The sequence below is a fragment of the Prunus persica genome, chromosome G3, assembly GCF_000346465.2.
Source record: "Prunus persica cultivar Lovell chromosome G3, Prunus_persica_NCBIv2, whole genome shotgun sequence".
NCBI lineage: Eukaryota > Viridiplantae > Streptophyta > Magnoliopsida > Rosales > Rosaceae > Prunus > Prunus persica.
The window spans coordinates 6,978,388-7,005,711 of record NC_034011.1 but is presented as its reverse complement, the minus strand read 5'-3'; the positions used below and the strand labels follow the sequence as shown (position 1 = coordinate 7,005,711).

The following is a 27,324-nucleotide window of genomic DNA, read 5'->3' as shown; positions in this document are numbered from 1 at the left end:
AAAAAAGAGGAGAAGTAGAAACGTGAAGTGCTACTTACAATATTAGTTATTTATTTTTCTATATTATTGGGCCAATTTTATTATTTTATAAACTATTTATTTTATTATAGGCAGGCTGGGCTGGGCCTAGACGGGCTCAAATCGACCGCTGAGCTGAAATTTCAAATCCTTGGCCCAAATTCTATCCATTCTTAAAGTGAATCAAACCAATCGGACCTAAAAAACGGGCTAAATTTTGACCCATTGGGCCTATAGATGATCTGTAAATTGACTGCGATAAAAACTGCTGCTTTTATGCGATCGTAATGAACACATGTGGGCAAAGTACGTGTAAACAATAGAAAAGACAATGAATATTATTATTAAATGGAATAAATTTGATTCGCACACCTGCCCTCTGGTCTCCGGTCCTTTACCTTCTTCTTGATCTTGGCATTGTTTTCTCCATGATTGGAGTACTAAACTCCATTAACCTCTCACAGTCACACTGCGTCGTCGTTTCCCTTCTTTTCCCACATTTTCTTCCCTTTTTTCTCTCTCTCTCGAATCCTTTTGTATATATAACCAATAGCAGAGCATCCAACTGCATCACAGAAGATGCCGAGCCCAGTTTTGAAAGCTGGAAGCAGACCGCCATGGGTGGGTTTGGGAGCTGCAGTTTGGGTCCAAATTGCTGCTGGAAACGCCTATAACTTCCCACTCTATTCCCCTATGCTGAAATCCGTACTGGGTTTGAGTCAGCAGGAGCTGACGATACTTGGAGTGGCCAGTGACATTGGAGAGAGTGTGGGTTTTCTTCCTGGAATTGCCTGCAACAAGTTCCCTCCTTGGGCTGTGCTTTTGGTTGGTTGTGTGTTTTGCTTCTTGGGTTATGGTGTTCTCTGGCTTGCTGTTAGCCAAACTATTGCCAGCATGCCTTTTGTTGTGGTGAGTCACCCAGTTCATATCTCTATACCTCCATTTCTCTGTTTTGGATTGTTGGCATTTTGAAATTGTGATTGGTGGGATATTGAAATTTTCAGATAGGAAGTTTGTTGTTCTGGTAAGTGTTTCTTTCTGCATATTCACTCGAAAGATTTTCTTGTCTGAAACTTTGAATTTTGATTGCAACAGTTATAGAATGCCACAATGGTCTTGGTTGTCCTTTATAAAATTTTGAAGATGATTTCTTAATTGTAGTACTTCTCAAATTTTGTAGTTTTACTACTTTTCTCCGTTCTTTCTAGTGATTTATCTATTTTCTTGGGAAGCATGAGAGATTGGGTTAGAGCATGCTGATATTCCATCTGATGTTGAACTAGCATTAAATTTCACTCTTGAAAGGGAATGTAGTGATATTGAACTGCCAATTGTAGCCTACAATTTAAAGGAAATTCTTTAAATCAGTGATTAAGAAATACCAACATAGTCCTTTTTTTTTCATTGTATTTTGTTTAAGGAGCTAAGCAGAATAACTGTAAACAAAAAGCATCCTTAACATGCTGAAAACCAATGCCTGCTATCGAAAATTAATTCCAGCTTCCTCTCCTTAAAGAACAAATTCCTTGCCCTATTTTCCCTTGTGATCATTGTGTTCAGTTTATTTCCCTTTGCATTTTTTTAACAGAACTTTGTTCATTATTCTTGAAGACTGGAAACCTTAAGGATAGAATTTAGTTGCCAAATCCGGCAATTTTCATATCTACTAGTCTATGCGTCTATCTAGTTCAGTGCATGTTGTAGTATCAACATCTTTTAGTGCTTTTACTTAGCGTGTATCATCTAATAAATCAAGAGCATGTTGTATAAATGGTTTGCTTACTTGAATCCTCTTGTTAAGGGGCAGGTTGGGTGCAGATTTGGAAGCTACTTTGCAGAAGTATTAGTCAAATCTAGCAAAGACAACTTAGAGATCTTTAGGAGGAATATTGGGTTTGGAGAACCAGATTTATTTCTATTTTAATATTAAGATATTGTCTGGAGTTGGGTGGTGCAATTTTAATCATTGGGTAAGTTTTCATCAGAGCACTTCTTTTGGATGTAAAAAGTGATTAATCTTCCCCTACGTTATTTGTGGTTGGAATAATCAACCATTGCTGATGCCTCGTCATATGCATTTGTTTTGAAGATGATTATTTACCAGCTGTGGCTTAAGGTGTTCTGATAATGGCTTAAATATTTGTACTTAAGGTGTTTTGATAATGGGACTCTTCAGAAAACATTTTAGCATGAAAGGGAGGAATTCTTCATGTTTCCTGAAGATTATTGCACCAAAACTATTTAAGGTGCAAGTACCAATACATTGAAAAGTTTTAGTTATTGCATTCAAAGTCAACTTCTTGACAATACTGCATTGGACTCTGCAATATTGGAGCGTATTCATTTGTCTACTGAAGCATGAGTTTGGTCAAAGCTAGAGTGACAAAGCTGAGCATATTTGTATCATAATATGGAAAAGTAAAGGCTGGGGACATGAATGTACCTGTTTTCATGCTTATTCTTGAATTCTAATTTTATTGTGGTTGAGTTGGGCTCCATACTCATGAACCTCTTCTAAGTTCAGAAGTAAATTTTTTAAAAAAAAGAAATATGATCCGAACTTTTTTTATTTGATAGGAAACTTACAGATAGAAAAGGATCCACCAGTCTGCTTTAACAAAATATGTTCCTGAGTTCAAGACATTATGTCTAACTGATTCAATTTTCAAAATTGGAATTATAAAGTAGTATAAATGTTGATTACTGATGACCAGACCTCATTTCCTCATTTCCTCATTTCCTCATTTCCTATACTGTTGGTACTATCTTAATCTCACTTAAGGCGATAAAAAATCTCAATAATATCTCTTATCCTCTCTTTCTGGAGCCTTCTGCATGATTAAAATTGAAGCGATGCAAGTAGCATCATCCTCCATGTACATTGTATATGGACAAATGTTTTTCCTAAGAACACATTAAATAGATACAATCAAATTACATGATTTTTCAGTGTCTTTTTCGGTTGACATTAGTTCATCAGATATCCGCTACATTGTGATTGGTTGTACATATTTTCTTGTAACAATAAGAATCTTGTTTTGTGCATATTTTGTGCCGTGCAGTTGATTTACTTAGACTTTTCTATGCGAGCATGCTTTCATCTGAGTGGCATTCTGGTAATCTGTTGAAATAATTATTTCACCACTTTGGCATTCATTTAACTTGTCACCCCTTATAGTTATAACCGTTCTTTGATTGCTTGCAGCTGAGGCAGCATATATGTTTTAGCTTTCACATTTGGACCTCTAACGTTTCTCTTTTAATGATATGGCAGTTATGCATCACACTTTGCATTGCCACAAATAGCAATGCTTGGATAGGCACAGCTGTGCTTGTAACCAACATGAGGAACTTCCCTCTCAGTAGAGGCACTGTTGCTGGCATTCTCAAAGGCTATATCGGGCTTAGCGCTGCAGTTTATACAGTGGTATACAGTGTGGTGCTTAAGGAATCTGCTTTGAATCTGTTGTTGTTCCTTGCTCTTGGGATTCCTGTTTTGTGTTTAGCCTTGATGTACTTTATTCGTCCATGTACTCCAGCTTCTGGAGAAGATTCTTCGGAGCATGTCCATTTTCTCTTCACCATAACTGTCAGTGTTTTGCTTGCAATCTATCTTCTCACAGTCACAGTAGTAAATGAGATAGTAACTCTTAGTGATGCTGTTTCCTACATTTTGGTTGCGATAATGGTTATCCTTCTGCTTTCTCCCCTTGCAATTCCGTTGAAGATGACATTATTTCCTGCAAGGGCACGAGCTGAATCTTCGAACCATCTTGCTCTAGGAGAAGGCAATGCAACCCAAGCAGATCCTTTGTTGACACCATCCTCATCAGCTACATACCTTGGAAGTTTTCATGAGGCTGAGGATTCTTCAGATGTCGAAACACTTCTTGCTATTGGGGAGGGGGCAGTGAAGAAGAAAAGGAGGCCTAAGAGGGGAGAGGATTTCAAGTTTCATGAAGCTTTTATAAAGGCGGATTTTTGGCTTCTTTGGTTTGTATATTTTCTTGGGGTCGGTTCAGGAGTAACAGTACTCAATAATTTGAGCCAGATTGGGATTGCATTAGGTGCTAGTGATACGACAATACTGTTGTCTCTCTTTAGCTTTTGCAATTTTGTTGGTCGTCTGGGTTCTGGTGCTGTTTCTGAACACTTTCTCAGGTTATTACTCATTAACTTCTATCTAACCATTTCCGGAAACACTTTTTTTTTTTCTTGTTTACAAGTTGTTATACAAAGTTCCGTACCATAACCATCACCATTTAATTGTTTTTGGATAGGGCATTAATATGTTCTATTTCTACTCTGGTTCTGATTTTTAGTTACAATGATGTTCTTAATAATCTTGCTAACTCACTTGGTTGAGTTGTGCTCTTTTAACCTTCAATTTTGTTTTTCTGTTGAGAAAGCTTTCAAACATGGTTGCTTGTCCCTTACTGGGTGTTCTTCTGCTTTTTCCTTTGCTCTGTTGTAGGGTTAGCAGATTGGAATTATATGTCTGAGTTTCTTGGATGCATTACTTTTATGTCAAGTAGAATGTGATCATTTTCTACTCTATATTTTTTAATAGATGAATAACTCTCTTCTGTAATAGCATAATACTAATTTGGTATATCATTTTGTACATTGCAGAACGAAAACAATTCCTCGCACATTTTGGATGGCATGTGCACACGTACTTATGATTGTATCATTTGTTTTATATGCGTTAGCTCTCAGTGGTACTCTCTATGTTGCCACTGCTCTGTTTGGCATCTGCTATGGGACTCAGTATTCAATAATGGTTCCAACTTCCTCTGAACTTTTCGGCTTGAAACATTTTGGTGTAAATTACAGCTTCATGGGACTTGGCAATCCTATTGGTGCAATACTTTTCTCAGTTCTACTAGCTGGTAATGTATATGATGCTGAAGCTGCAAAGCAAGGAGGGTCCACCTGCATAGGTTCTAGTTGTTTCAGGCTCACATTTATAGTTTTAGCCAGCGCCTGTGGTTTGGGGACAATCTTGAGCATAATTTTGACTATTAGAGTACGACCAGTTTACCAAATGCTTTATGCTGGGGGTTCTTTCCGTCTGCCTCAAAGTTCAAGCCACTAATGATTGGAGATGTTATTATCTGTTAACATCAATCCATGCAGGTTTGTGGAAGCATGCTCCAATAAATTTATTCAGATGACTAGGGAATATTTGCGGCTTCAGTCTGCTATATTATAGATACTGCCATTGCGGAGATTTGAGCTATGAGTTGCCCCCGAAGTTGGCCTTTGTTGGCTGTGTGCAAATGGCAGATTAAAGAAGAGTCATTTAGTTTCTTTTGTAACTAGTATATAAACCAAAGTCTATGGGGTATGATTTTGATTTTGATGTGTAATTGGAATTGATATATGTAATGTTTCCAATGAGCTAAGAATAAATTCTCTTCAGAAGTATTCAGGCAGGATTTGCGGATGACGCTTGTTGTGCAACCATTTCCCACAGGGAATGCTGCATTGTTTCGATACTACAATACCCTATTGGCTGTTATACCACATAAGAATTGAACTCTCTCGATTATATTCCATCACACTTGCAGACTTGCAGTTCACTTTTCTCATTTCTTCTGCCTTTTGAAATGCTGTTATGTAGCTTAGTAACTTCTTTTGATGCTTGTCCCGAACGCAACGGTGGAATGAAAAAGTCTTTTCTGGTTAACACTTGGGTACCTCATTTGCGTTTCCCTTCCCTTTCTTTTGAGGGGTTGTGGTCCTCATAATTACTTTAGCAGTATGTCTTAAGGATTCTAAAAAGAAATCTAGTTGATAGCAAATGCTCATGGTTGTCCAAGACATTTAAAGGATAAGAAGCACAATTTTCACTCAATATCTTCACAAAAAAACAAAAAATGATACAAGTAACCAACCAACCATCAGTGATGCAAAATGATGGCCTTGTTTACTATAGTTTTGCATTCCTGACAACATCATACAAGAACACTAAAATACTAGAAGTGCTTTCAATTATAATCAAAGATAAGGACAAGTGACATACAAAAAAGCAGGAGAGACCCTCTTGGCTATTAAAGTTTGCCAAATGCATGACCCACCTACACTCAAAAAAGCTAAGCAAAGTCTTGTGGTGCACAAAGCCAAAACCTCACTTGGTGGAAGAACCCAAAAAATCCCATCTCTCACCATTAAATTTATATCATAAACAAATGACAATAAGGAAGAAGACCAAACTAAAACTAAAACTAAAACCAAATTAGAAAAAGTATATAAGAAAAAAAAAAAAAACCAAGGAACTAAAATTTCATGTGGGTTTCAAGTCCTGGAACATAGTATCCCACCTGATCTCTTCAACCCCAGTCGACCAATAACCATCATCATTATATTGATCATCACCGTCCATCTTTCCTTCCTTTTGAAGATCATAAACCACAGGACTCGAAAAGCTATCGACATGAGGCCCTGAAACCACCACTGGGCTACCATTTGTGAGCAACAACCTGCTGCCTTGGTTGTTGGCAATGATAATCTTCTTGTTCCTCTTCAACATGGCTCCTCTAAACCTTGACCTGTAATTGCTTGGCCTTGTCACAAGCGCCAGAGCTGATGCGTCTTGTTCGCGACGAATCCACGTCCTTACGTACTCAGCTAAACACCTCTTGGTCCTCTTGATTGCCACCAAGAGCTTTCGAATGGGACGCGGACTTGTTCCCTTTTCTTTTCTAGCAAGCTTGAGGATCTCCAGCCTGTGTTTGGCTATGGAAATTCCCATGCTTTGAAGAAACTCATGGTTGAAGTAGACTATGTCTTCTTCTTCCAGCTCATTGTGAGCAAAAGCAAGACCATACTCATAAACAAGTGAGGGCTCTAGGCCAGTTTTGGACAGCCATGAAAACCAATCCATGGCTTCAAATGATGTAGGGTGACAAATAAACAAAAATAAACTTGATTTTGTGGGTGTTATGATTTAGGGGGGAGAGAGAGAGAGAGAGAGAGAGAGAGAGAGAGAGAGAGAGATGTGAAAGTGAGGATGGTGAAGTTAGTTGTGGTGACTTAGGCTTACTTTTGGGAGAGAGAGATCATATATATAAAGTAGGAGGCGAGGGAATGTGAAAGTAAGGATGGTGAGTTAGTTGTGGGGTTTTGATTTTTGTAATGCAGATTGGTTGTTAGTTGAAACTTGAGAGTAACCAAAGAAAAAAGAAAAATGTGGGTGTGGGGTACGTATGTCCATTATCCTCCAAAATAGGTTAAATGGCTATCAAACTTTATGGGGTGAGAGCTACAAGGGTTCCATGTGGAATTGTAGTGCCATCAATCACGGCTTGGGAACAAAGTAGGGTGTGGCAGTGGGACATTTCCCATTACTTGTTTTTGTTCGTTTACTTTAGTTGGAAGAAAGCAGAAAAAGAAAAAAACTCTTTTATTTATATACAAGCGATAATGGAGGAAGGGGAATTCGAACCCTTAGGTGCAAAATAACTGCTCTTAACCACATGAGCTACAAGTCCCTTACAAATAAACTCAAATTTTTACTACCCTTGTTGCAAGAGTTTAATGAGACTTTGTTTAAACAAAATGAAGTAAAAGCTACTCAATTACTAAAATGATGTCTAATTATATGAATAACATATGATGGATTGAAATTTCTGCTCTTGTTGGCCTGAATTACCAACCAAATTTTGTTTCAAATTTCACCTTTTGTTCCCCTTTTGCATGAGTGCAATATATATTTCCCCAAACCACCTAAAATGATTAAGAAATTTTGAGTCCACTAAGTTTATTTGAAGTCAAGATCCTAACTGGTTGTTGTGCCATTTGATTGCTGAAATGCAATATAAGCAATCTCTGTGACATGGGATTGTGCAGACTAACTTTTTCTATATTATTCTGGGAGAAGTAACAATGATTACCATCTTACTTAATCTCACAGTATCAATCAACGATGCAGAAAAGCTCTTTCACATCTCTAGGTCAATCTAGCTTCTGAGAACGTTACAAACGTGACAAGGCTGTGCTTGAAAATGACCTGATCAGTTTATGGTAGTAGGTTTTGGTCTGCCGTCAACAACACGGGATTTCTAGCATTTGTCATCTGGGACCCTTTTCTACAATGAGACAATGTTCTCATATAGCCTTGCCCTAACAACTTATGAAAATGATTTTATATAAACAACTTTGGTGGAACCAATGACATTGTAACATGTTTCATATGTTGCTTAGTCACTCATGTTCTTTCAAGTAAACCAAGAGTATAAGGGCAAAATAATTATATATTCCTTTACTCTATTTTTTCGACAACACACACTGGTGCTTAGAGATTTCAAACTTGAGACCACTAATCTTTGGCCAAACATACTTTTCCACTGTGGTATGACACCCGAACTGGCAGTCATACTGGACTATTCCATTGCAAAGTTTAGCATGCCAGTTTAAAGTCAATCTGTACCTTGACTTCTACTTTAGCCTTGTAATAATAAAACAGTAAACTGACCTCATAAAGGCAAATCATAGTGTTCAAAACACCAAAAAATCCCCAGTGCAGCTTTGGTCGGTCGGCTAGGTGCCTTTAATTGAGAGATTTGTCTTTGACTGTCCTCCAATCTGCCCAATAAAAAGAAGAGGAATAAAATGGCTTTGTTCTTTTTGTTGGATCAAAACTGAAGCCAACAAATTACAAATTAGTCTCTCAAAATGCTAATTTAATAGTAAACAATTGTGTTTTGTTTGCATCCAAATTTGTGGCATGAATTCACATGCTCCTATATCAATTACGTTTTAGACTAGAAGAGGTTCACGGGCCCAATTTGTGGAGCACTATTTCCATGTGATTCATAACAAATATTCTTTCTTGCCAGAGTGTATAATTGATTATGTCGATGATTAAATATTAGGAGTCTTTGAAACAAACAAAAAATAAAAGGTATCTTGTTTTTGTCTAATAAAAAAATAAAAAATAAAAGGTATCTGATTTTATACAAATGAGGTTTAAGATCCTGCAACGGGAGCCCAGTATCTCTCACATGATGTTCTTGCAGTATTGGATGCAGTGATTTTATGGATGCTCTTTGCACAGTGTGAAATTCATTTTGCTCTTTTTTTTGTCCAAATCTGATGTCATTGAACAATCCAAACGAGAAGGAGCAAAACAGAGACAAAAGTAAAGGAATACAAACAGAGTTGGATCAAGAAACAGTTAGGACTCAACGCAAGCCTAGAACAAAGCTCCTAACCCATATAAAATTGAACTAATTAATACGGGGACAAGGGAGCCCATCAGAAACAAGTACATGCATTAAAGACGGAGGTGGTCGATTGACCCAACTTTCCAATTCCACTGCTCTTACACCTATCAATGTTGCGACGTGGGCAGCTCAATTTCTTTTATGGGGGATCCTGTACCATTCGATATGAGGGAAGACGTACGAGACCTTCCTAATCTCCTGAATGAGGGGATAGATTGTCCAGATTCTATTGCCAACAGCCCCTTTGATCCCATCACACAAAACCTTAGAGTCAATTTCAAAAGACACGCGATTAAATTGCATTAGTTTTGCTAACGCCAATGCATAATTTTGCTTGTTTGCAATAGTTGTGGTTTATTGTTTACAAGAATCCCTTTTTAGGGTTGTGTTGTTCATTTTTTCTATATCACAAAAGGTATAGTTCGGTATTATCAATGTTTCACCAAACTCTTCCACCCTTTATATATTAGCACCCTGAGGGCTCGTCAGTTGCTGTTCCGGATAACATCGAATCAGACTATTTTTTTACAAAAAATTCTTTGATAATTCAAATGGAAATATAGACAATATAATTTGCACACACACACACATATATATAATTAAGAAAAGAAAAGAATATATTGAAGCCCAACAAAAGCAGTCAAGAAGAGAATCAACAGCCAGTAGTACCAACATGGAAATAATCAGAAAATAAACCAACAAAGCACCAAAAATAGAAGAAAAAAAATACAACAAGAAAAACATAGCAGCATGTATTGAGTTGGATGATAATTTGATTATTGAGTTTGATACCTGGAGAATATGAAATACATAAAGAACAAAACGCAAGAAAAACTCAGCAGCATGTATTGAGTTGGATACACAGCCGCATGATGATTATTTAATTATTTGATTATTGAGTTGGATACACAGCCACATGTATTGTTCCAATACAGCAAGGAAAAAAAGTCAAAAAGGAAAAACTCATAACCTAATTTCCACAAATATTTAATGAAAGAGAAAATATATAAAGAAAGAGAAGATGAAGAAAGAAGAAGAGAAAAGAAGCATATTGGAGAGAGTATGAGAGAGAGAGAGAGAGAGAGAGAGAGAGAGAGATGGATACCTAGAGAAGAATGAAGAGAATAACCTTGGATAATATAGCAGAGAAGAACCCTAGGAAGAAGAATATGAAAATAGCCTCCTTGGATTTTTCATGTGAGCGTGTGTGTCCTTTTTTCCTAGCTCTATAATTAAGCATGTATTATCTAAACCGGGATGTGTAAGTTGTATTAGTTAATCAGGTAAGGAGAGTATTAAAAGCCCAACCCGTATAAAATAGTCAGGTAATTAAATAATACAAGTTGACACCAAACATTTGACATGGACTATTTACATACGGTGTACCAAACGAGCTTTGATTGTATGTCAATGGGGTGTTTTTGTTTGTTTGTTTTTTTTTGTGGGTGTTTTTGTTCTTCTTTTTCTTTTTCTTTTTCTTTTTCAGTTTTAAAAAACTGGTTTACGATTCTTTTGTGAAAAAAATATCCAAAATGCCTTAGAGATTTGAAAGTGATTGTCTCATACTTTTACTGGCAACTGCAAACCATGTTTTCTCTTCTTTTTTTTTTATCACTTTTTTTTAAGGAAATTTCTTATTGAGAGGGGAGATAGTACATACACTACACGGATATTGACTTGAACCCAAGTCCCTTTGTAAGGAGAAAAATTGCTCTAAACTACTACACTAGTGGGTCTTTTATCCTCTTTTTTTTTTTTTTTTTTTTTTTAAGGATTGTGAATATACTATTTTATCCTGATTTATTGAACTATCTTATCTTTTGGCATATTCGTTAACCAATGACAATTTGTGTAATTTTGAATGTTTCAAGACATTCTCATATTTATAGATATAGATTTTTTATTTTTTATTTTTATATTCTTATTTGGGCAAGGTCGATCTTGAAACCACTTTCTTTTCTGAATTTCTATTTACATGGGAAGAAGGGAGGTGTTTTCCTTCCATAAAACAAAGCTGACGTTGGCACGCATGTGTGGGCCACAAAAAATTTATTAAAAAAATTAAAATTAAAAATATAACTTCTATTAAATCCACATGGTGCTATATAATTGGATTTGTGGGCCCCACATGCATGCCACGTCAACAACTACTAGACTTTTTGATGAAATCCAACAACATGGACAAAATTGATGAGCGGTATTTAACGTGAAAGATGATCCATGACCAAAAAATGCTATAGCTAATAGTTTCATGAATCTGAATGACATTTTGTAAGTAATTTTTAGCTTTTTATTAGTGGGGAGGGGCATTTAAACTTGGAATCTCTCACAATTTTGGAAAGAAAAATATTACTAAACCAATAGCTAAATCTTATAACAAAATGAACTAAAATATCCAAATTAATATGTTTATAGTCATGTTAACCAATGATATCATTTTGGATTTTTAATCACAATGGTCCCTGAATTTAAACTAGAGTTTTATTTTTTATTCTCCAACTAAAATTTCGGGCCATTTTGGTCCTCTAACTCTCTCATTCGTGCTAATTCAGTCATTCAACCACATTGTGTCGAATAAAATTGTCAATTTGAGCACAAGTATATACTAAAATGACATGCCCAGCTCTCTACTACCCATTTCCCCCAAATTAAAACCTTAATTCACCTATATATCCAATTTCTCTAAAATTGAAATCCTAGATCACCAATATCCCAAAAATTTCCCAAATTCAAACCTTAAATTGTCAATAGAACCCCAATTTTGTCCTAATTGTGTATCTAATGGCTTAGAATGGACTCAAGTTGGTATTTGTCCCTAGAAAGTATGTCATGTGTCACTCAAGTGATTCAAATTTAAGGAAAATATGACGGAATGACTTAATTGACACGAATGAGACAGTTGAATGACCAAAATGGCACGAAATTGAGTTGGAGGACCAAAAGGAATCTCGAAATATAAATTTAGGGACCATTGCAATTAAAACCCCATATAATAATGAGTGATGAGGACTTCAACACTCGAAAATCATCCTCAAATTATGAGGTTGTCAAAAGTTAAAAAGGAATGGGATAAATTCACACATATCATGGGACTTGAACCGAATACCACTTGAAGTACACCAAAGCCTTGACCAATGCAACTAACACACATTATTGCCCGAACACCAAAGCCCTTATCAAAAAAAAAAAAAAAAACTAACACACATTGGTTATGTATTATGATAGACTTCTAACTTATTGCCGGACTTGTCAAGAAAGTAGAAGGGATTCTTCGATCTAAGTCCAAAATCTCTAGCCGTCATAGGATTTAGTCCACACCTTTTTTGCTGTAGATTTGAGTCCATTGACTTTTATTAATTTTTTCTTGTGTCAATTTTACCCTTTAAGGTAAATAAGAAAAAAACATTAATTAAAAATCCAAATTAATGTATTAATTCTTTCCTTCTAAATGGATTTCATATTTTAAATTTTGAATCCTTATATTGCCGCCATAACACATCTGTACCAAAAAAAAAAAATTTCATCAAGTAAAATACTTTAACAATTAACTATTGTAATATTTACCTAATATATAGATAAAATATAATTTAAGTCATGAAAGTAATGACCCATATATTTTATCTTACAATAAAAATTAAGACCCATAGGCAAGCACCAACATAAAACTTTACCTATCCATAAGGTTGGTTTGTGAGGATTCAAGCATATGAACAAATAAAAAAAAGTTCATATAAAACAATGAAAGTAGGAGTATTATTGATGATGTCTTCCCAACAAATATTTACCTCATTACTAGGTAAATATGAGATAATATACCTAATTACTAGGTAAATATAAGATAATGTACCTAATTACTAGGTAAATATAAGATAATATACCTAAATATTAGGTAAATATAAGATAATGTACCTCATTACTAGGTAAATATACCTAATTATTAGATAGATACAAGATAATGTACCTACTTACTAGGTAAATATAAGATAATATACCTAAATACTAGGTAAATAAAGATAGATCACAAACAACCAACATAAATGGAATTGTAGTATCTGGTGTAAGCCTTTCAGACATCCCACTCAACCTTATTGCCTTTTGCCAATCGAATAGAAGCCTCGGCCTATAAGCCATTCAACCCAAAAGAATTACAACCACAAAGACCCAATATCCAACCTTATCGCTTTGCATACCTCACCTTGCAAATTATAAGCAACCTGATAAATACCCAGTTAGAAAATCAATCAAACAAGGATTTTGGTTTCGAATGAAACTCACGATGCCGATTATAGAAGAATCATAGGATATGTGATAGCTGACTTCTTGGATAAGTTGGAGGGCTAAATAGGAAAAGAATTTGGCTCCACTAACTTGTTGGTGAAATTTGCGAAGATTGTGACTGTGAGAGAGTCCGAATTGTAAGATCCCACATCAACCAACGGAGAGGGGGTGATGTGCCTTATATGTGCACACCTGCATCCATCTAGCATGAGGCCTTTTGGGAGCTCACTGGCTTCGGAGTCGTAGGAACTCCGAAGTTAAGCGAATTGGGGGCTAAAGCAATCTCAGGATGGGTGATCCACTGAGAAGTTGCTCGTGAGTTCCCAGAAACAAAACCGTGAGGCAGAGAGGGGGGTCCAAAGCGGACAATATCGTGCTACGGCGGAGCCGATCCCGGGACGTGACAATTTGGTATCAGAGCCACTCTGCCATGTGGTGCGAGTGTGCCGACGAGGACGTCGAGCCCTTAAGGGGGTGGATTGTAAGATCCCACATCAACCAACGGAGAGGGGGTGATGTGCCTTATATGTGCACACCTGCATTCTAGCACGAGGCCTTTTGGGAGCTCACTGGCTTCAGAGTCGTAGGAACTCCGAAGTTAAGCGAGTTGGGGGCTAGAGCAATCCCAGGATGGGTGACCCACTGGGAAGTTGCTCGTGAGTTCCCAGAAACAAAACCATGAGGGCAGAGAGGGGGGCCCAAAGCGGACAATATCGTGCTACGGCGGAGCCGATCCCGGGATGTGACCGAATTGGTTTCGGGTAGACAATATCATAATTATTATCATAAAAGTTAATTACCTTATTTAATTTTTAGAGGCATGATGGGAATAATCAAGTAATTTTAAAATGAAAAATAATAATATGTAATTATCAAAAAATAAAAAAATGTAATCATACGTGGCACAAAAGTCAAAGGACTTGTATCAACAACAGTAACTACGAGGATGGCATCCAAATTCTATTTTCGATTTTGGACTTATACCGAATTTTTTAAAAATAGAAATGCCACCCTTTCCAGTCGTGTTCTAGTCTAGTCCAAGTTCCAACGCTCTGTTCCTAGTAGAGCTGGTTTCTTCTCTGCTACCTCTACAACTACAACCAAGCTTGCTTCTGTAAATGTGAGGTTTAGGCTACAACACCTCCGATTATGTTCAATGATACATCGTCGTTTATGTCACTTTCGGTCTCTCTCCACTCTCTCTGTACCAACTTCACTAACCCATCTCTTGCAATGCAACAAAGATATCCACAAGCTCTCTCTACTCGGCCGAGTAACAGAGGCACGCCAGATGTTCGACATAATGCCTCGAAGAGACTCGGGCTCTTGGAACTCTATGATTTCAGGGTACATCCAAAACGGGCTTTTGAACAAAGCCCAAGAGCTCTTTGATTCATTCCAAGGCAAAAATGTGAGAACTTGGACCATTTTGCTATCTGGATATGCGAGACATGGGCGTGCACATGAAGCTAGAGCGGTGTTTGAGTCAATGCCTGAGCGTAATGTAGTTTCTTGGAACGCTATGATTACTGCTTATGCGCAAAATGGTTTGTTAAGAAGTGCTAGGGATGTTTTTGATCAAATGCCTGAGAGAAATACAGTGTCGTGGAATTCAATGATTACCGGGTACTGTCATTGTGGTATGATGGGTGAAGCTCGTGAGCTTTTTGATCAAATGGAGGAGAGGAATATCGCCTCTTGGATGGTTATGGTTTCTGGGTATGTTGAGATAGGTGAGTGTTGCGATGCTTGGATGGTCTTTTTGATGATGTTGAGGAGCAGCGTGCGGCCAGACCAGGCCATATTAGTTGCTGCATTATTAGCAGTGATGGGGTTCAATAAATTGGAGTTGATTGAGAGTTTGAGGGTAATGGCTTTGAAGACAGGGTATGAGAGCAATGTTGTTGTGGGCACGGCGTTTTTGAATGCTTACATAGCAAATGGGAGTTTGGAATATGGGATGAAACTTTTCGAGAGAATGCCAGAAAGGAATGATTATTCGTGGTCAACAATGATTGCAGCATTTTCACAAGGTGGTAGATTGGATGATGCCATTGCATTGTATGAGAGAGACACTGAAAAAGGTGTCGGTACACAGACGGCAATGGTAACTGCCTATGCTCAGAATGGGAGGATTCACGAAGCAAGACTTATATTTGATGAGATTGCCAACCCTACTGTGGTCACATGGAATGCCATGGTTGCTGGGTATGCCCAGAATGGAATGCTTGAAGAAGCAAAAGATATTTTTTACAAAACTCCTGTACCAAATGCTGCTTCATGGGCAGCCATGATTTCTGGGTTTATCCAGAACGGACAAAGCAGAGAAGCTCTGGAGGTCTTTGCTGAGCTTCATAGTTCAGGAATTGTTCCAAATCATTCAAATTTCACCAGTGCTCTCTTTGCGTGTGCAAACATTGAAGACGTTGAGATGGGTAGACAGATACACTGTTTTGTTATTAAAACAAGGAACCAATTTAATTCATTCGTTGGAAATGGGTTGATATCCATGTATGCAAAGTGCAAAAGAACAGATGTATCACAAGCTTGTAGGATAAAGGGAGTGGGAGACTCCGTATCTTGGCTTTCAGAGAGTCACACATTGGATGATGCTCGAAAAACTTTTGAACAAATGCCAAGACGGGATGTGGTGTCATGGTCTGCTATTATATCAGCTTATGAACAAGCTGGGCAAAGAGATACTGCCTTCACATTGTTCTTTGAAATGTTATGGAGAGGATTGAAACCAAACGAATCAACCATAACCAGCCTCCTCAGTGCTTGTGGGTACCTGGGCGCGACCAAGCTTGGGGAACAAATTCATGCCTTGATACACAAACTTGGACTGGATACATGTTTGTTTGTGTGCAATGCTTTGATAACAATGTACTTCAAGTGTGGAATTCTAGATGGCCTTGGTATCTTTCTAGAGATGCCTGATCGAGATATTGTCACTTGGAATGCTGTTTTGACCGGCTGTGCTCAAAACGGATTAGGGAAAGAAGCTGTTGAAGTTTTCAAACAAATGGAAACCACTGGGATTTCTCCTAATGAAACTAGTTTTCTGGCACTTCTATGCGCTTGTAGCCATGCTGGGTTAGTAGATGAAGGATGGGCCTATTTCAATTCCATGAGCCAACATCATGGGATTACACCGTCTGTTTATCACTATACCTGTATGGTTGATCTCCTTGGGAGGGCTGGATGGCTTTCTGAAGCTGAAGATCTCATTCGGTGCATGCCAGTAAAACCAGATTCTGTCATTTGGGAAGCACTTCTTGGTGCCTGTAGGATCCATCGTAACACTGAACTTGGCCAGAGAGTGGCTGAAAGGCTTTTCCAAATGGGAACAAAGAGATCCGGAACTTATGTCTTATTATCAAATATGTATGCATCTAGAGGTATGTGGGGGAAAGTGAGAGAAATAAGGGAAATGATGACCGATAGGGGAGTGACCAAAGAACCTGGAATCAGCTGGATTCAGATCAAGAATAAGGTTCACTATTTTCTAATGGGGGAGAAGGCACATGATGAGATTAAAGAGATTAACATGGCAGTAAATGAGTTGTACAGATGCTTCAGAGCAACAGGTTATGTGCCCGACACTAATTTTGTTCTTCATGATGTGGCAGAGGAGCAAAAAGAGGATGACCTTCTCTACCACAGTGAGAAACTTGCTGTTGCCTATGGAATCTTGCAGACACCAAATGGGGCTCCAATTCAGATTTTGAAGAACCTCCGGACATGTGGTGACTGCCATTCGTTTATGAAATTTGTCTCCAGTGTTGCCCAGCGCAAAATTATTCTTCGAGATGGAAATAGGTTCCACCATTTTCAAGATGGTTTGTGCTCTTGTGGTGATTATTGGTGACCTTGGTGGCTAAGAAGAAACCTTGATTTCTAACTAGTTGGGAGAGTGCAATGACAATGTTTCATATTAGAGGGCACAATAATCTCTTCAATTCCAAATTCCAATTAAAGCCCTTTTTTCATGGCCATAAATGGATGAGAAGAGTTCCAGATATGATACCATATATTTAATCTCACAGGAAATGTAGTTGTCACTGCCTATTGATGTTCAGAGGACGGTTCTGCTAAATGTCAAATTTCAATTTTATAGATACGTAGGAGGTTTATTCAGAATTTTTCCATCATACAGAATGATGATTAGGGATGCATGGATGCTGCATTTCTTGTTTGTATATTAATACCTTGTTCTTTAATACTAACTGCCTATTGCATCTATTTAAAGTAAAATTTCACATATTCAATTCTTAGAAACAGAGGCATCACTTGAAAAGAAAAGGCCAAAGGGGAAATTCAGATTGAAAGAAGAGAAAGATTACACACCAGTTACACGCTTGAATTGAAAATTTCTTTCTTTCTGACATTGGTCATTGTTGAGAAAGGGCACATTAAACGGGATATTGAGAATTTTCATTAAAAGCAGGATGTTCAAACATAGTGTCTTACAAAAACATAAAATTTTAATTACTGGAGATCAAAAACAAAGTATCACTTACAAAGCAGCATGTTGCTGATCATACAGTTACAACAGTATTTAATGTGGGGGAAAAAGAATGGAACAAAGGGGAAGTACTTGAGGACCAAGGAAACAATTGTGTAACTACTTTTGAATTAATTTCAATATAACCTACAAGTGATGGCAATGACTATATAAGTATTTTCCTCCCAAAACATTCCATGAATTCTGAATCAACCTATCAGAATTCCTCAGAAGTATAAAAGAGAATTATAACTGGAACAAGGGCACACCCCCTCACCCCCTTCAACCTTTCCAAACTCATCTTCCCACCTTCTAACTTCCTGATCAAGGGTCTACTCGTACCGGTTTTCCTTCAACTGTTCAAATCACATAGGCAGCACCATACCCACATAAATAAGAGTAGACTTGCCTGTGAAAATCTGCGTAAAACCACCATCTTTTTAAGAGGCAGAAGCAACCATTCTCAAATCTTTACAAGAAGGATCATTCAGATTTGCTTCTGAGACTATAAACATTGCCAATTATTCCAACAATGCTGACGGCTATTGCCATTATTAACATCAACCATGACAAAGTCTTCTCTACAAGGCTCAAACCGTCCCCTTTCCGGCCTAACTTTAATGCGATAAGGGAAGGAAATATAAACCCCAACGACACAGCTGTTGTTGCCCCTGTAAATTTAAAAGCCGTCCAAATGTTGGGAATCACGGTAGATCCTAAATAAATAAGTCCCAACAGGACCAGTGTCAATATGAAACATCTCTTCCTACTCTCTGTGAGTGGAGGCGATCCCTCAAACACCAAGGCATCCACAGTTTGCCTCAAGGAAAAATGAACAACGGGGAAAACAAGAAGCAAATGAAAAATGTACCCAACCCTGACAATATAGTTTAGCACTGAGCTGAAACGGATTCCAAGGTCCTTATCAAAGTTGGTCAGAATATCAGATTCTGTATCTTTCCCAAAGAGTAGATACCCCGCTATGGCTGTCAAAGAATAGATCACAACGCAAAGAACAGTTGTTATCCTTCCAACCCGATTCATCTTCTGAGGAGACGGCCCTTCAAGCTCATTATATATAGGTTGAACATTAAAGTGGCAAACATAAGCATTGGTCATGATAGGAATCACCACAAGCAAATCCAAGATCGCCTTTTTTGACCCGAAATCTGGTGTCATCCTTGGAGACTCGATTTTCCCTTCAACAAGCTTAATAAACGCAATGCCACAAGCAACCACAACAAACACAACTGCAAGAGCTACAGATGCAGCTGAAGTCAAGCTCAAGGAATCAATCTTATCCAAGGCACAAAGTGGTGCTAGAAAAACCACCACCGTAGCAAAAATCAAAAGCATTCTGTGATCCCAGACCCCATGCCCCAACCATTGATCAAAAACCCCCATATGATGAAGTGAACCAGACATAACATCACCCATAATTATCAAATACACCACCAACACGCCTGCATTGTTGACAATTATGCAAATCTCCGATAAGATCCTTGCCGGTCTCCCCAAAGCACATTGGACAACCTCCCCATACGATGAGGCCTTACACGAAACTGAAAATCTAACCAACAATTCAACACTAATTTCTGACAAAATACCCATCAAAATTATCAAGATAGAACCCCAAACCAAGCCAAGAACTTTCATGGTAGCAGGCAAAGCCATAATCCCAGCCCCAATAATAGAAGTCGTGAGATTAAACACGGCCCCAGAGATTCCAGACCCTTGTTTAGACCCCTCAACAATAAGGGGATAACTAGCAATATCAAAATCAAGATTATCATCAAAGTCATCACCACCATCCTGCCCATTTAAATGCTTCGAATCTAGAAAGCTTTCCTCATCAAAAGAGGACAATTTGACATGGGATTTGGGAGGAACTGCTGGGTTTTCAGAATCATATCGTGATTGCAATTCTAAATGTGAGTTCTTGGGGATAGCTGAATAGTTACTATCCATTATAATATGAACAAAGAAAAACGATTTAGATCTGAGAAAAGAATAGGAAGATGCATGAAAAAACTTACATGCGGAAATGGGTTTTTAGAATTCTGATGGGAAAACCAAAAAAGATTTGAGCTTCTGATGATTTTCTCGGCGTGATTCGATTAAGCGATGCGCTGGATCTTTGGATCGCGAGGTCAACAACTTCTCTCTCTTCTGCGACCAATGGAAGAGAGAGGTGTGGGCAGTAAATAAGGTTTCCAATTGGCTGATATTTCAAACGTGGACTTCCGCGCCGTGGATTTTGGAATTTTTTTTGTTGATGTTTCAATTTGGAATTCGTTTTTGTTGATGTTTCAATTTGGTTTTTTATTGGTGAATTAAGGATTTCTGTGAAACTCAATAGATAGATTCCCCACACAAGATGCGGGCTGGGGTAGACATGAATGGTACGAACAAAGTAACAGTATTTAAAGTATGTCAAGCCTTCGGGATTGGGATACTTAAAGTGAAGAAATGCTTAAAGATTAAGATAAGCCATGTGATAGAAATAAAAATATAGGCTATGTCTTTGGTATTTAATCTGAAAGCTTCCAAAGAAAAGGTTAGTATATAATCTGAAATTTATGTAGGATTTGGTATTTTAATCTCAAAGCTTCCAAAAATATGTGAAAATATTTTGCTATTATTTATTATTAGCATGTTTCGTAAACTTACAAGCAATCGCTCAATTAAAAAAAAACATATGTTGATTAAGACAGTTGGTCATGGCAGTGAGTCTGTCCCCTTGCACTCAAGTTCGAATTCCTCTCTTTACAGATTAAAGTAAATAAAACTATCGCTTGTATTAAAAGATAAAGTATCGCTCTATTAAAAAAAAATCTTACAAAAAGGTCCAATGCGTAAGACATAGAAGCTATCACAATCCATTGGAGCCCAAAGCAGCCCATTCAATGAGCCTGTATTTAGCCCAGCATAAAACCCTCGGCCTGCCACTTAGGGTTTGGATTGAGAAAAGGCTAGATTAATTTCTTCCTTTTCTTCTTCACAGAAATCTATTTCTTTTTTCTTAGGTAATGTATTCACTTCTTAATTACTTAAAACAGAAACAAAAACAAAACATTGTTAGGTTAAGCTGATCCTAAGTTATAAGGGGACCCACGGTTTTTTCTTCCCAGGTACAATCATAGTGGTTAGGCTCCTCAGTCAACAAGGACTTCTTTTTTCTCTTTGCTTTTTTTTTTTTTTTTTTTTTGTGTGTGTATGTGGATAATTCAGCTTTGAGGGACACGCGAGCTGAATTTGAATTAGGCAGCTTCTAGGAGATTCTTATTGGTGTTCAGATTCATCTACTTAAATTTAAGATGTATTTAGATATGTCAAATCATACTCATTCAACGACAATTAATGTAATGATAATATATTCGTATTAAGGGGATGTATCCAATTTAAACTTTTAATGATTTTTATAGAATTTAAAAGTTTAGAGGTATTTAATTTAGACTTTTAAAAAGTATTTAAAAGTCTAGTGGTATTTAATTGTGACTTTTAAAAAGTATTTAAAAGTTTGATAGTATTCAAAAGGTTAATGACTTTTCCATACTTTTAAGGCTAATTATTAAGAGCAAAAGTCTTGCCAATTTATTAGTGATTTTTATCAACTCTATGAAAGTATTTAAGAATTTGTCATCTCTATGAAAGTCACTCACTTAAAAAAGTCTTAATAAGTATGAATTGGATACACCTCCCTAAGTTAACTATTTGTGTTTTGTGTATATTTATATTAACTCTTAAAATTATCATATTGTATTGACCTTTGTGGCTGACGACCTTTATGCCTGAATTATGAATGCAACCTTTCGACTTTGGAAAAAAAAAAAAAGGTAGTGGTAATGCTGTACCAAATATCATTATTTTGGTCAAATTTGTCTTGTACAAGTGGTGTCCTTAAATAAAGAATCCCTGGGGTTGTAATTGGAAACATGGTTTAGTTTCTTAAAGTTAATCAAAATAGTGGTTTGACTCCTTTATGACATGTACCATTTGAATGTGACATTAATTTAATTAGTCTTTGGGTGGAGCTGTACAAATACAATTCCAAAGATTTCCAGATCATGGGGGAGACTGGGAAGAGAGTCTTAATCAACAATCACACACCATATTTTGTCCTTTGTTTTATGCATTTCTGGTCCAAATAATTCAGCCTCTCTCTCTCTCTCTCTCTCTCTCTCTCTCACTACCTCATTCTTGACAATGACCTTTTCCCCTATTTTTCGCATTATTGTTTTCTCAGTTGGATGAAAGGATAAATATTCTTCCAATATTTTATTTAAATATATCTTATGATATATCCATGCATGAGAAACTGAAATTGTGATTTACTACTCCTTTGTTGAAATTGATTTAATATATCATGATATCTCATGGATGAGAAATTGTGTATATCTCAAGAAAGTGTTGTCCCTTTCTAATCTGAATATGGATAGACAGAGAGTGGTGCACCATACAATAACATAAATGAATTGATGAGGTGGATAGATTACTGGACCAAAAACAATTTTTTATTTTTGTTTTTCCATTTACTGTCTATAAGCCATAGGAATGTCTACGAACTCTATCGATCGCCACCAGCCTCACCAACCAAGTGAAGGTAGTCAAATGCTTAAATTGTAATGTGTTTAACTTGTGAAATCTCAGTGGTTAACGTAAGAACCTTGGTTAACGTAAGAACCTTTACCACCTAAATATAGGGAAGGTTACAATAAGTTTGATTATGACAAAGGAAGAACACAATGAATAGGAAGAATATCCTTCGATTGATAATGATGAGAGAGGCTAAGTCCTTTTTTTATTTATTAAGGAGGACCTTCTATTTATACTCGTATATGAAAATTTTCTGAGTCGGTTAGAGCGGCAATTTGTCCATTGTATCTCTCTATATTTATCAAATTAGGACTGTTTGGAGGCTGATTATTCTCCGCCCTTTGTTCTTACATGTTCTTCTTAGTTAGATGCGATGGGTTATTGCTATGCTAGATTTTAGTTATTTCAATTTATTAGTTGTTTATGTGGATTTTCTTTTTAGGTTGTTGTCACTTTCGGGTTGTTTTCTTTTACGGGTTATTGCTTATGCAATTATGTTGAGATTCGTTTCTTGTACACGTCTTTAATGTAATAATGAATCTGTTTAATGAATATCTTCGTTTATAAATAAAAAATGGAGAGATTTAAAAGAAAGAATGTGAAATTGACGGAAATGCATGAAATTTCACTCAACAGCTCCCAAGAATTTCTCCTCAGAACCAGCCTATCCTATCATCACCATCGATTCAAAATAAGCATCAAACATTTTTTTTTATGGGGTGAAAAAGCATCCAGCTTATTAGGCTAAAATGTGATGGGCCCACCATACTTAGAATAAATTGTAATGTGGGGCCATGGTGCTGTATCCGAAAGGTGACGATAGTAAGCACCAACTTGGCTAATGCCGACATGTGGTTCAATGAATGGCAGACCCACAAGTCTCGACCAAAAGAAGAAACAAAGAAATTTGAAGAAAAGGTGAAGCACCTGCTTTTTCTGTATATATTAAATACAGAAAATGGGGATCACCGACCATATGGACAGAAAAATTATGTTGATATGAAAATTTTCGATTCAATTTTTATTTTCGAAGATGATCTAAATTCAATTAATTATATCATTTTTTTTAAAAAAAATTAACGGTAATTGTATTTAACAATTGGACACAAAGACCAAATACCTATAAAGAGTTAATATAAAAATAAATGCACAATAATTACAAAGGATTAATTCAAATACATTTCAACGTACGCCTGAGCAATTTAGACATGGAATTCAACGTAACATAGAGAAAGAGAAAGACTGAGAAAGGTTGGGGGAGGGAGAGGAGATGGGAGGGGATGAAGGGGATGGCATCTGACTTCTCTTCTCTTTTCTTTTCCTCTAGCTCTTTAGGTTTCTCTTGGTTTTGTTTTAAATTAACAAACTTTCGTCTATATATCGGTTTTGTTTTAAATTAATAAGAATTTTCATGCAACGGAGATATCACTGTGACGGTCTTTCAAGCTAATAACACATTTTTATGTGAGAAAATTGAAATGCATGATAGCGTGTGATTGGCTTGAGATACTGTCATAGTAAAATTCCCGTTTACTGACACTCATTGAACTTAAAAAGACAATAATTTTACCCTCTAATGTTTTTTCTTTAATTTTCTAAATTTAAAACCCAAAAAAAAAATGATAATAATAATAAGAAGGTTGACCCCATGGAATGGGCGATGGCACTTGTTCGCCATGGCCGTGGGTCACTATCCCTTCTAGTTAAGAGATCCAGAGAGATGAAGGGTTGGGTAGGAAAGATTTTTGGCGTGTTACATGTTTCTGAATTGGGCCCCATCCTTATTTCTGTAATTTTCCCCCCTGTTTTATATATACAAATTAAGTCTAATTGTCTCCTGTAAAAAAAAAATTAAAAAAAAACTAATTGTCAATCCTAAGCTGCAGTCTCAATCCTGCCCAAATTTAAAGCATGTTTGTTTGACATGTGTGTATAATTATTATTTTTTTAAATTTTTATAAATTATTTTTACATATGTGTTAAATTATAATTCACAAAAAGAAGACAAACAATATCCACCGATAATCCTCGTCCCTTTCTTTTATTTTATTTTTTCTATTTCTTTTCGTTATTTTTTTCATTCATTTGGTCCCCACAGGACCACGAGAAGGTCATAATCATTTCACTATCAAATGCACCAAATTTTAAAAGCCAAAATTAAATAAAACTTCAAAGTACCCTAGTCAATATATCACGATAACTAATCAATAATGCACCAAATTTAAAAAGCAAAAATAAATAAAACTTGAAATAGCTAGTCAATATATCACGATAGTTTCATTAGTTTATGTCGTGATACATTAACAATGAAAATAGAGGAGAAAATAATACATACCTCGCAATTGCTTAAAGCCAAATCATGATGTCAAGAAAGTCTTGTAATCAATCAATGATAGGACGTGAAGAATTAAATTAAGAAAGAAGCCTTTTGCTAGAAATTGGATACACAACAATCCTCAATGGCTTTCGCCGAAAAAAAAAAAAAAAAAAATCCTCAATGGACCTCACTTTTTTTTTTTTTTTCTTTTTTCTTCGTGTAATTTAAGAGTGATGCTGGGGAGACCAAATTGTATATCATCTCTCTAATAGAGGTGAAACCCATTAATATAAGGAAAATGCTAGGGAGACCAACTTTAGATATCAACTTGTGTACCAACTCTCTAATAGAGTGTGGGACCCATTGTATTAGTGGGCTCCACCTCTATTAGAGAATTGATACACAAGTTGGTATCTAAAGTTGGTCTTCCTAGCATAATCCTTAATACAATGAGTCTCACAGTCTATTAGAGAAATGATACACAAGTTGGTATCTAAAATTAATCTACCTAACATTTTCCTTAATTTAATGAACCTCGCTTTCGTTTTGATAGATGCATTTTTACTTATCTTCTGTGTGGTCCTACCCAAATTTTCTTTATCACGTCTATTATTGACTTCTAATCCAAGTCATGCAATAGAAACCTAAGGTTGCAATCTACTATAGAGTGCAATTACTAAACTCTTAAAAGGGACAAGGCCATCAAGAAAAGAGAAATACATGGAGAATCAAGTAAGTTAGGTTACACAATAAGTAATGGTTGGAAAACTAGATTAAAGTCACTAACTGACCGTATGCAACTCATATTTCGCAATACAGCCAGTCGACCTGAAACTCACATTTCACAACCATCCCTCCCCATTTATATATACGATGCATGCACCAGTTCAAATTCAATCCAGGGAGAAGCAATTCGAGGACGGTGGCTTTATCATAAATTTGTCCCTACCTAAAAAGGACAATTGTGAGGGCATTGCATAAAATATTCAAATAAAAAAGTAAGATAAGGATGAGAACTGAGAAGAAGAAAGGGCCACAAAAGGCTTTTTTTTTTTTTTTTTTTTGGTTATAGAAACTTTTATAGATAATTGTAGAAAAGTTACTTACCTCCTCCTTCGTGATGATGACCAAGGATGTCCTTATCGTAATATAATCTTGTACCTATACTTTCTGTGAATATGATACTGTATTTATGTTTGAAACGGCATTGTTTGAATAGCATTTTATAGAAGTGGATTAGGTTAGTTGATTAAGGTATTGTGTCTGTCTTCTTTCACTTAAGTTCAATCCCTCAACCCGTTTTGAATCTGACTTTGTCAATACATAAATAAATAAACCTTTCGAGTTTAAAATTTATAAAACTTTTCCAGTTTGGATTTAAATTTAAAACCCATACGAGTATTATGGAGAGAGGAAAAGAGCATATAATATGAAATGACATCAATTTATAAACACAATATCACTACCAAAAAGAAAATTTGAAACTAAAGAATCCAAACACTTTGTCATGCATGTGTACAAATTAACTAATTTTTATTATTATTATTTTTTCAACAATTGTTATATATGAATGAGATTCAAAACAAGAACTTCCACAATAAAGTGGAGATTGAATTTCATTAAATTAAACTGTTATTGGCAAATATTATAAATTGAACATGCAGAAAATGGTATTTATTCTTTTGTTCCAATTGACTTGATCACATGATAAGATATGGATGGTGGTAATTGGCAAAAACAAAGTTGACCTTCACCCGCTGATAACGACCTACCCATGGATAGAGGGATGATTTTCATATGGGTTGGGCTAAAATAGTTTTGTGGGCTGTGGAAAATGACCTAGAAAATTCTCCTTTTCTTAGTTTGGGATCGGGTATAGCACAACCACTCTTTTCTTATTCCCAAAAATATAATAAATAAATAAATACTTATTCAGTGACCATTGGACACTTGTTGACTAGTAGTGTCAGGTTTGAAATCTCATTACACATTAGCAGTGTGTGTAAAAAAATCTTCCTAATTTTGGCCAAAAAACAAAACGGAAACAAAACAAAAACAAAAGAAGAAGATAATACTAGGAAAACTAAAATAAATTTCAAAATCTTGAATTCGAACTGATGTAGTGTTTCATTTATTCATATTTGAATATGTTCACGCATTTCCTATGTTACGTTGACGTCATTTGTGACTAACATAGGAAAGATAATAATAAAAAAATGTTTAAGGTGGATCAATAATTAAGTAATATAATTAGATAAATGCTCTCAAGACTCATTTGGGTGTAGCCATCATGCACTATGGCCAGGAACCTAATTCCAAAGCAACGTCTTTTTTGGTTTTGACAGAAAAGGTAAGAAATGAGATATGGGAGTCTTAAT

General features: G+C 36.3%; 4 protein-coding genes across 4 annotated transcripts; 2 read left to right on the top strand and 2 right to left on the bottom strand.

Annotated features, from left to right (window-relative positions):
* LOC18782632 (protein NUCLEAR FUSION DEFECTIVE 4) lies at nucleotides 296-5,592 on the top strand. The gene is made up of 3 exons (XM_007217183.2): nucleotides 296-927; nucleotides 3,293-4,179; nucleotides 4,651-5,592. Exons 1-3 carry the CDS (start codon nucleotides 598-600, stop codon nucleotides 5,114-5,116), a joined length of 1,683 nt encoding a protein of 560 aa, XP_007217245.1. The 5' UTR covers nucleotides 296-597; the 3' UTR covers nucleotides 5,117-5,592.
* On the bottom strand, nucleotides 5,856-7,135 carry LOC18782926. The gene has a single exon (XM_007215923.2). The coding sequence runs from the start codon at nucleotides 6,905-6,907 to the stop codon at nucleotides 6,308-6,310; it is 600 nt and encodes a 199-aa protein (XP_007215985.1). The 5' UTR covers nucleotides 6,908-7,135; the 3' UTR covers nucleotides 5,856-6,307.
* On the top strand, nucleotides 14,505-17,665 carry LOC18781981 (pentatricopeptide repeat-containing protein At4g21065). Its single transcript, XM_020558835.1, has one exon. It carries the CDS (start codon nucleotides 14,683-14,685, stop codon nucleotides 17,395-17,397), a length of 2,715 nt encoding a protein of 904 aa, XP_020414424.1. The 5' UTR covers nucleotides 14,505-14,682; the 3' UTR covers nucleotides 17,398-17,665.
* LOC18781633 (probable sodium-coupled neutral amino acid transporter 6) lies at nucleotides 17,942-20,418 on the bottom strand. The gene has a single exon (XM_007215211.2). It carries the CDS (start codon nucleotides 19,999-20,001, stop codon nucleotides 18,517-18,519), a length of 1,485 nt encoding a protein of 494 aa, XP_007215273.1. The 5' UTR covers nucleotides 20,002-20,418; the 3' UTR covers nucleotides 17,942-18,516.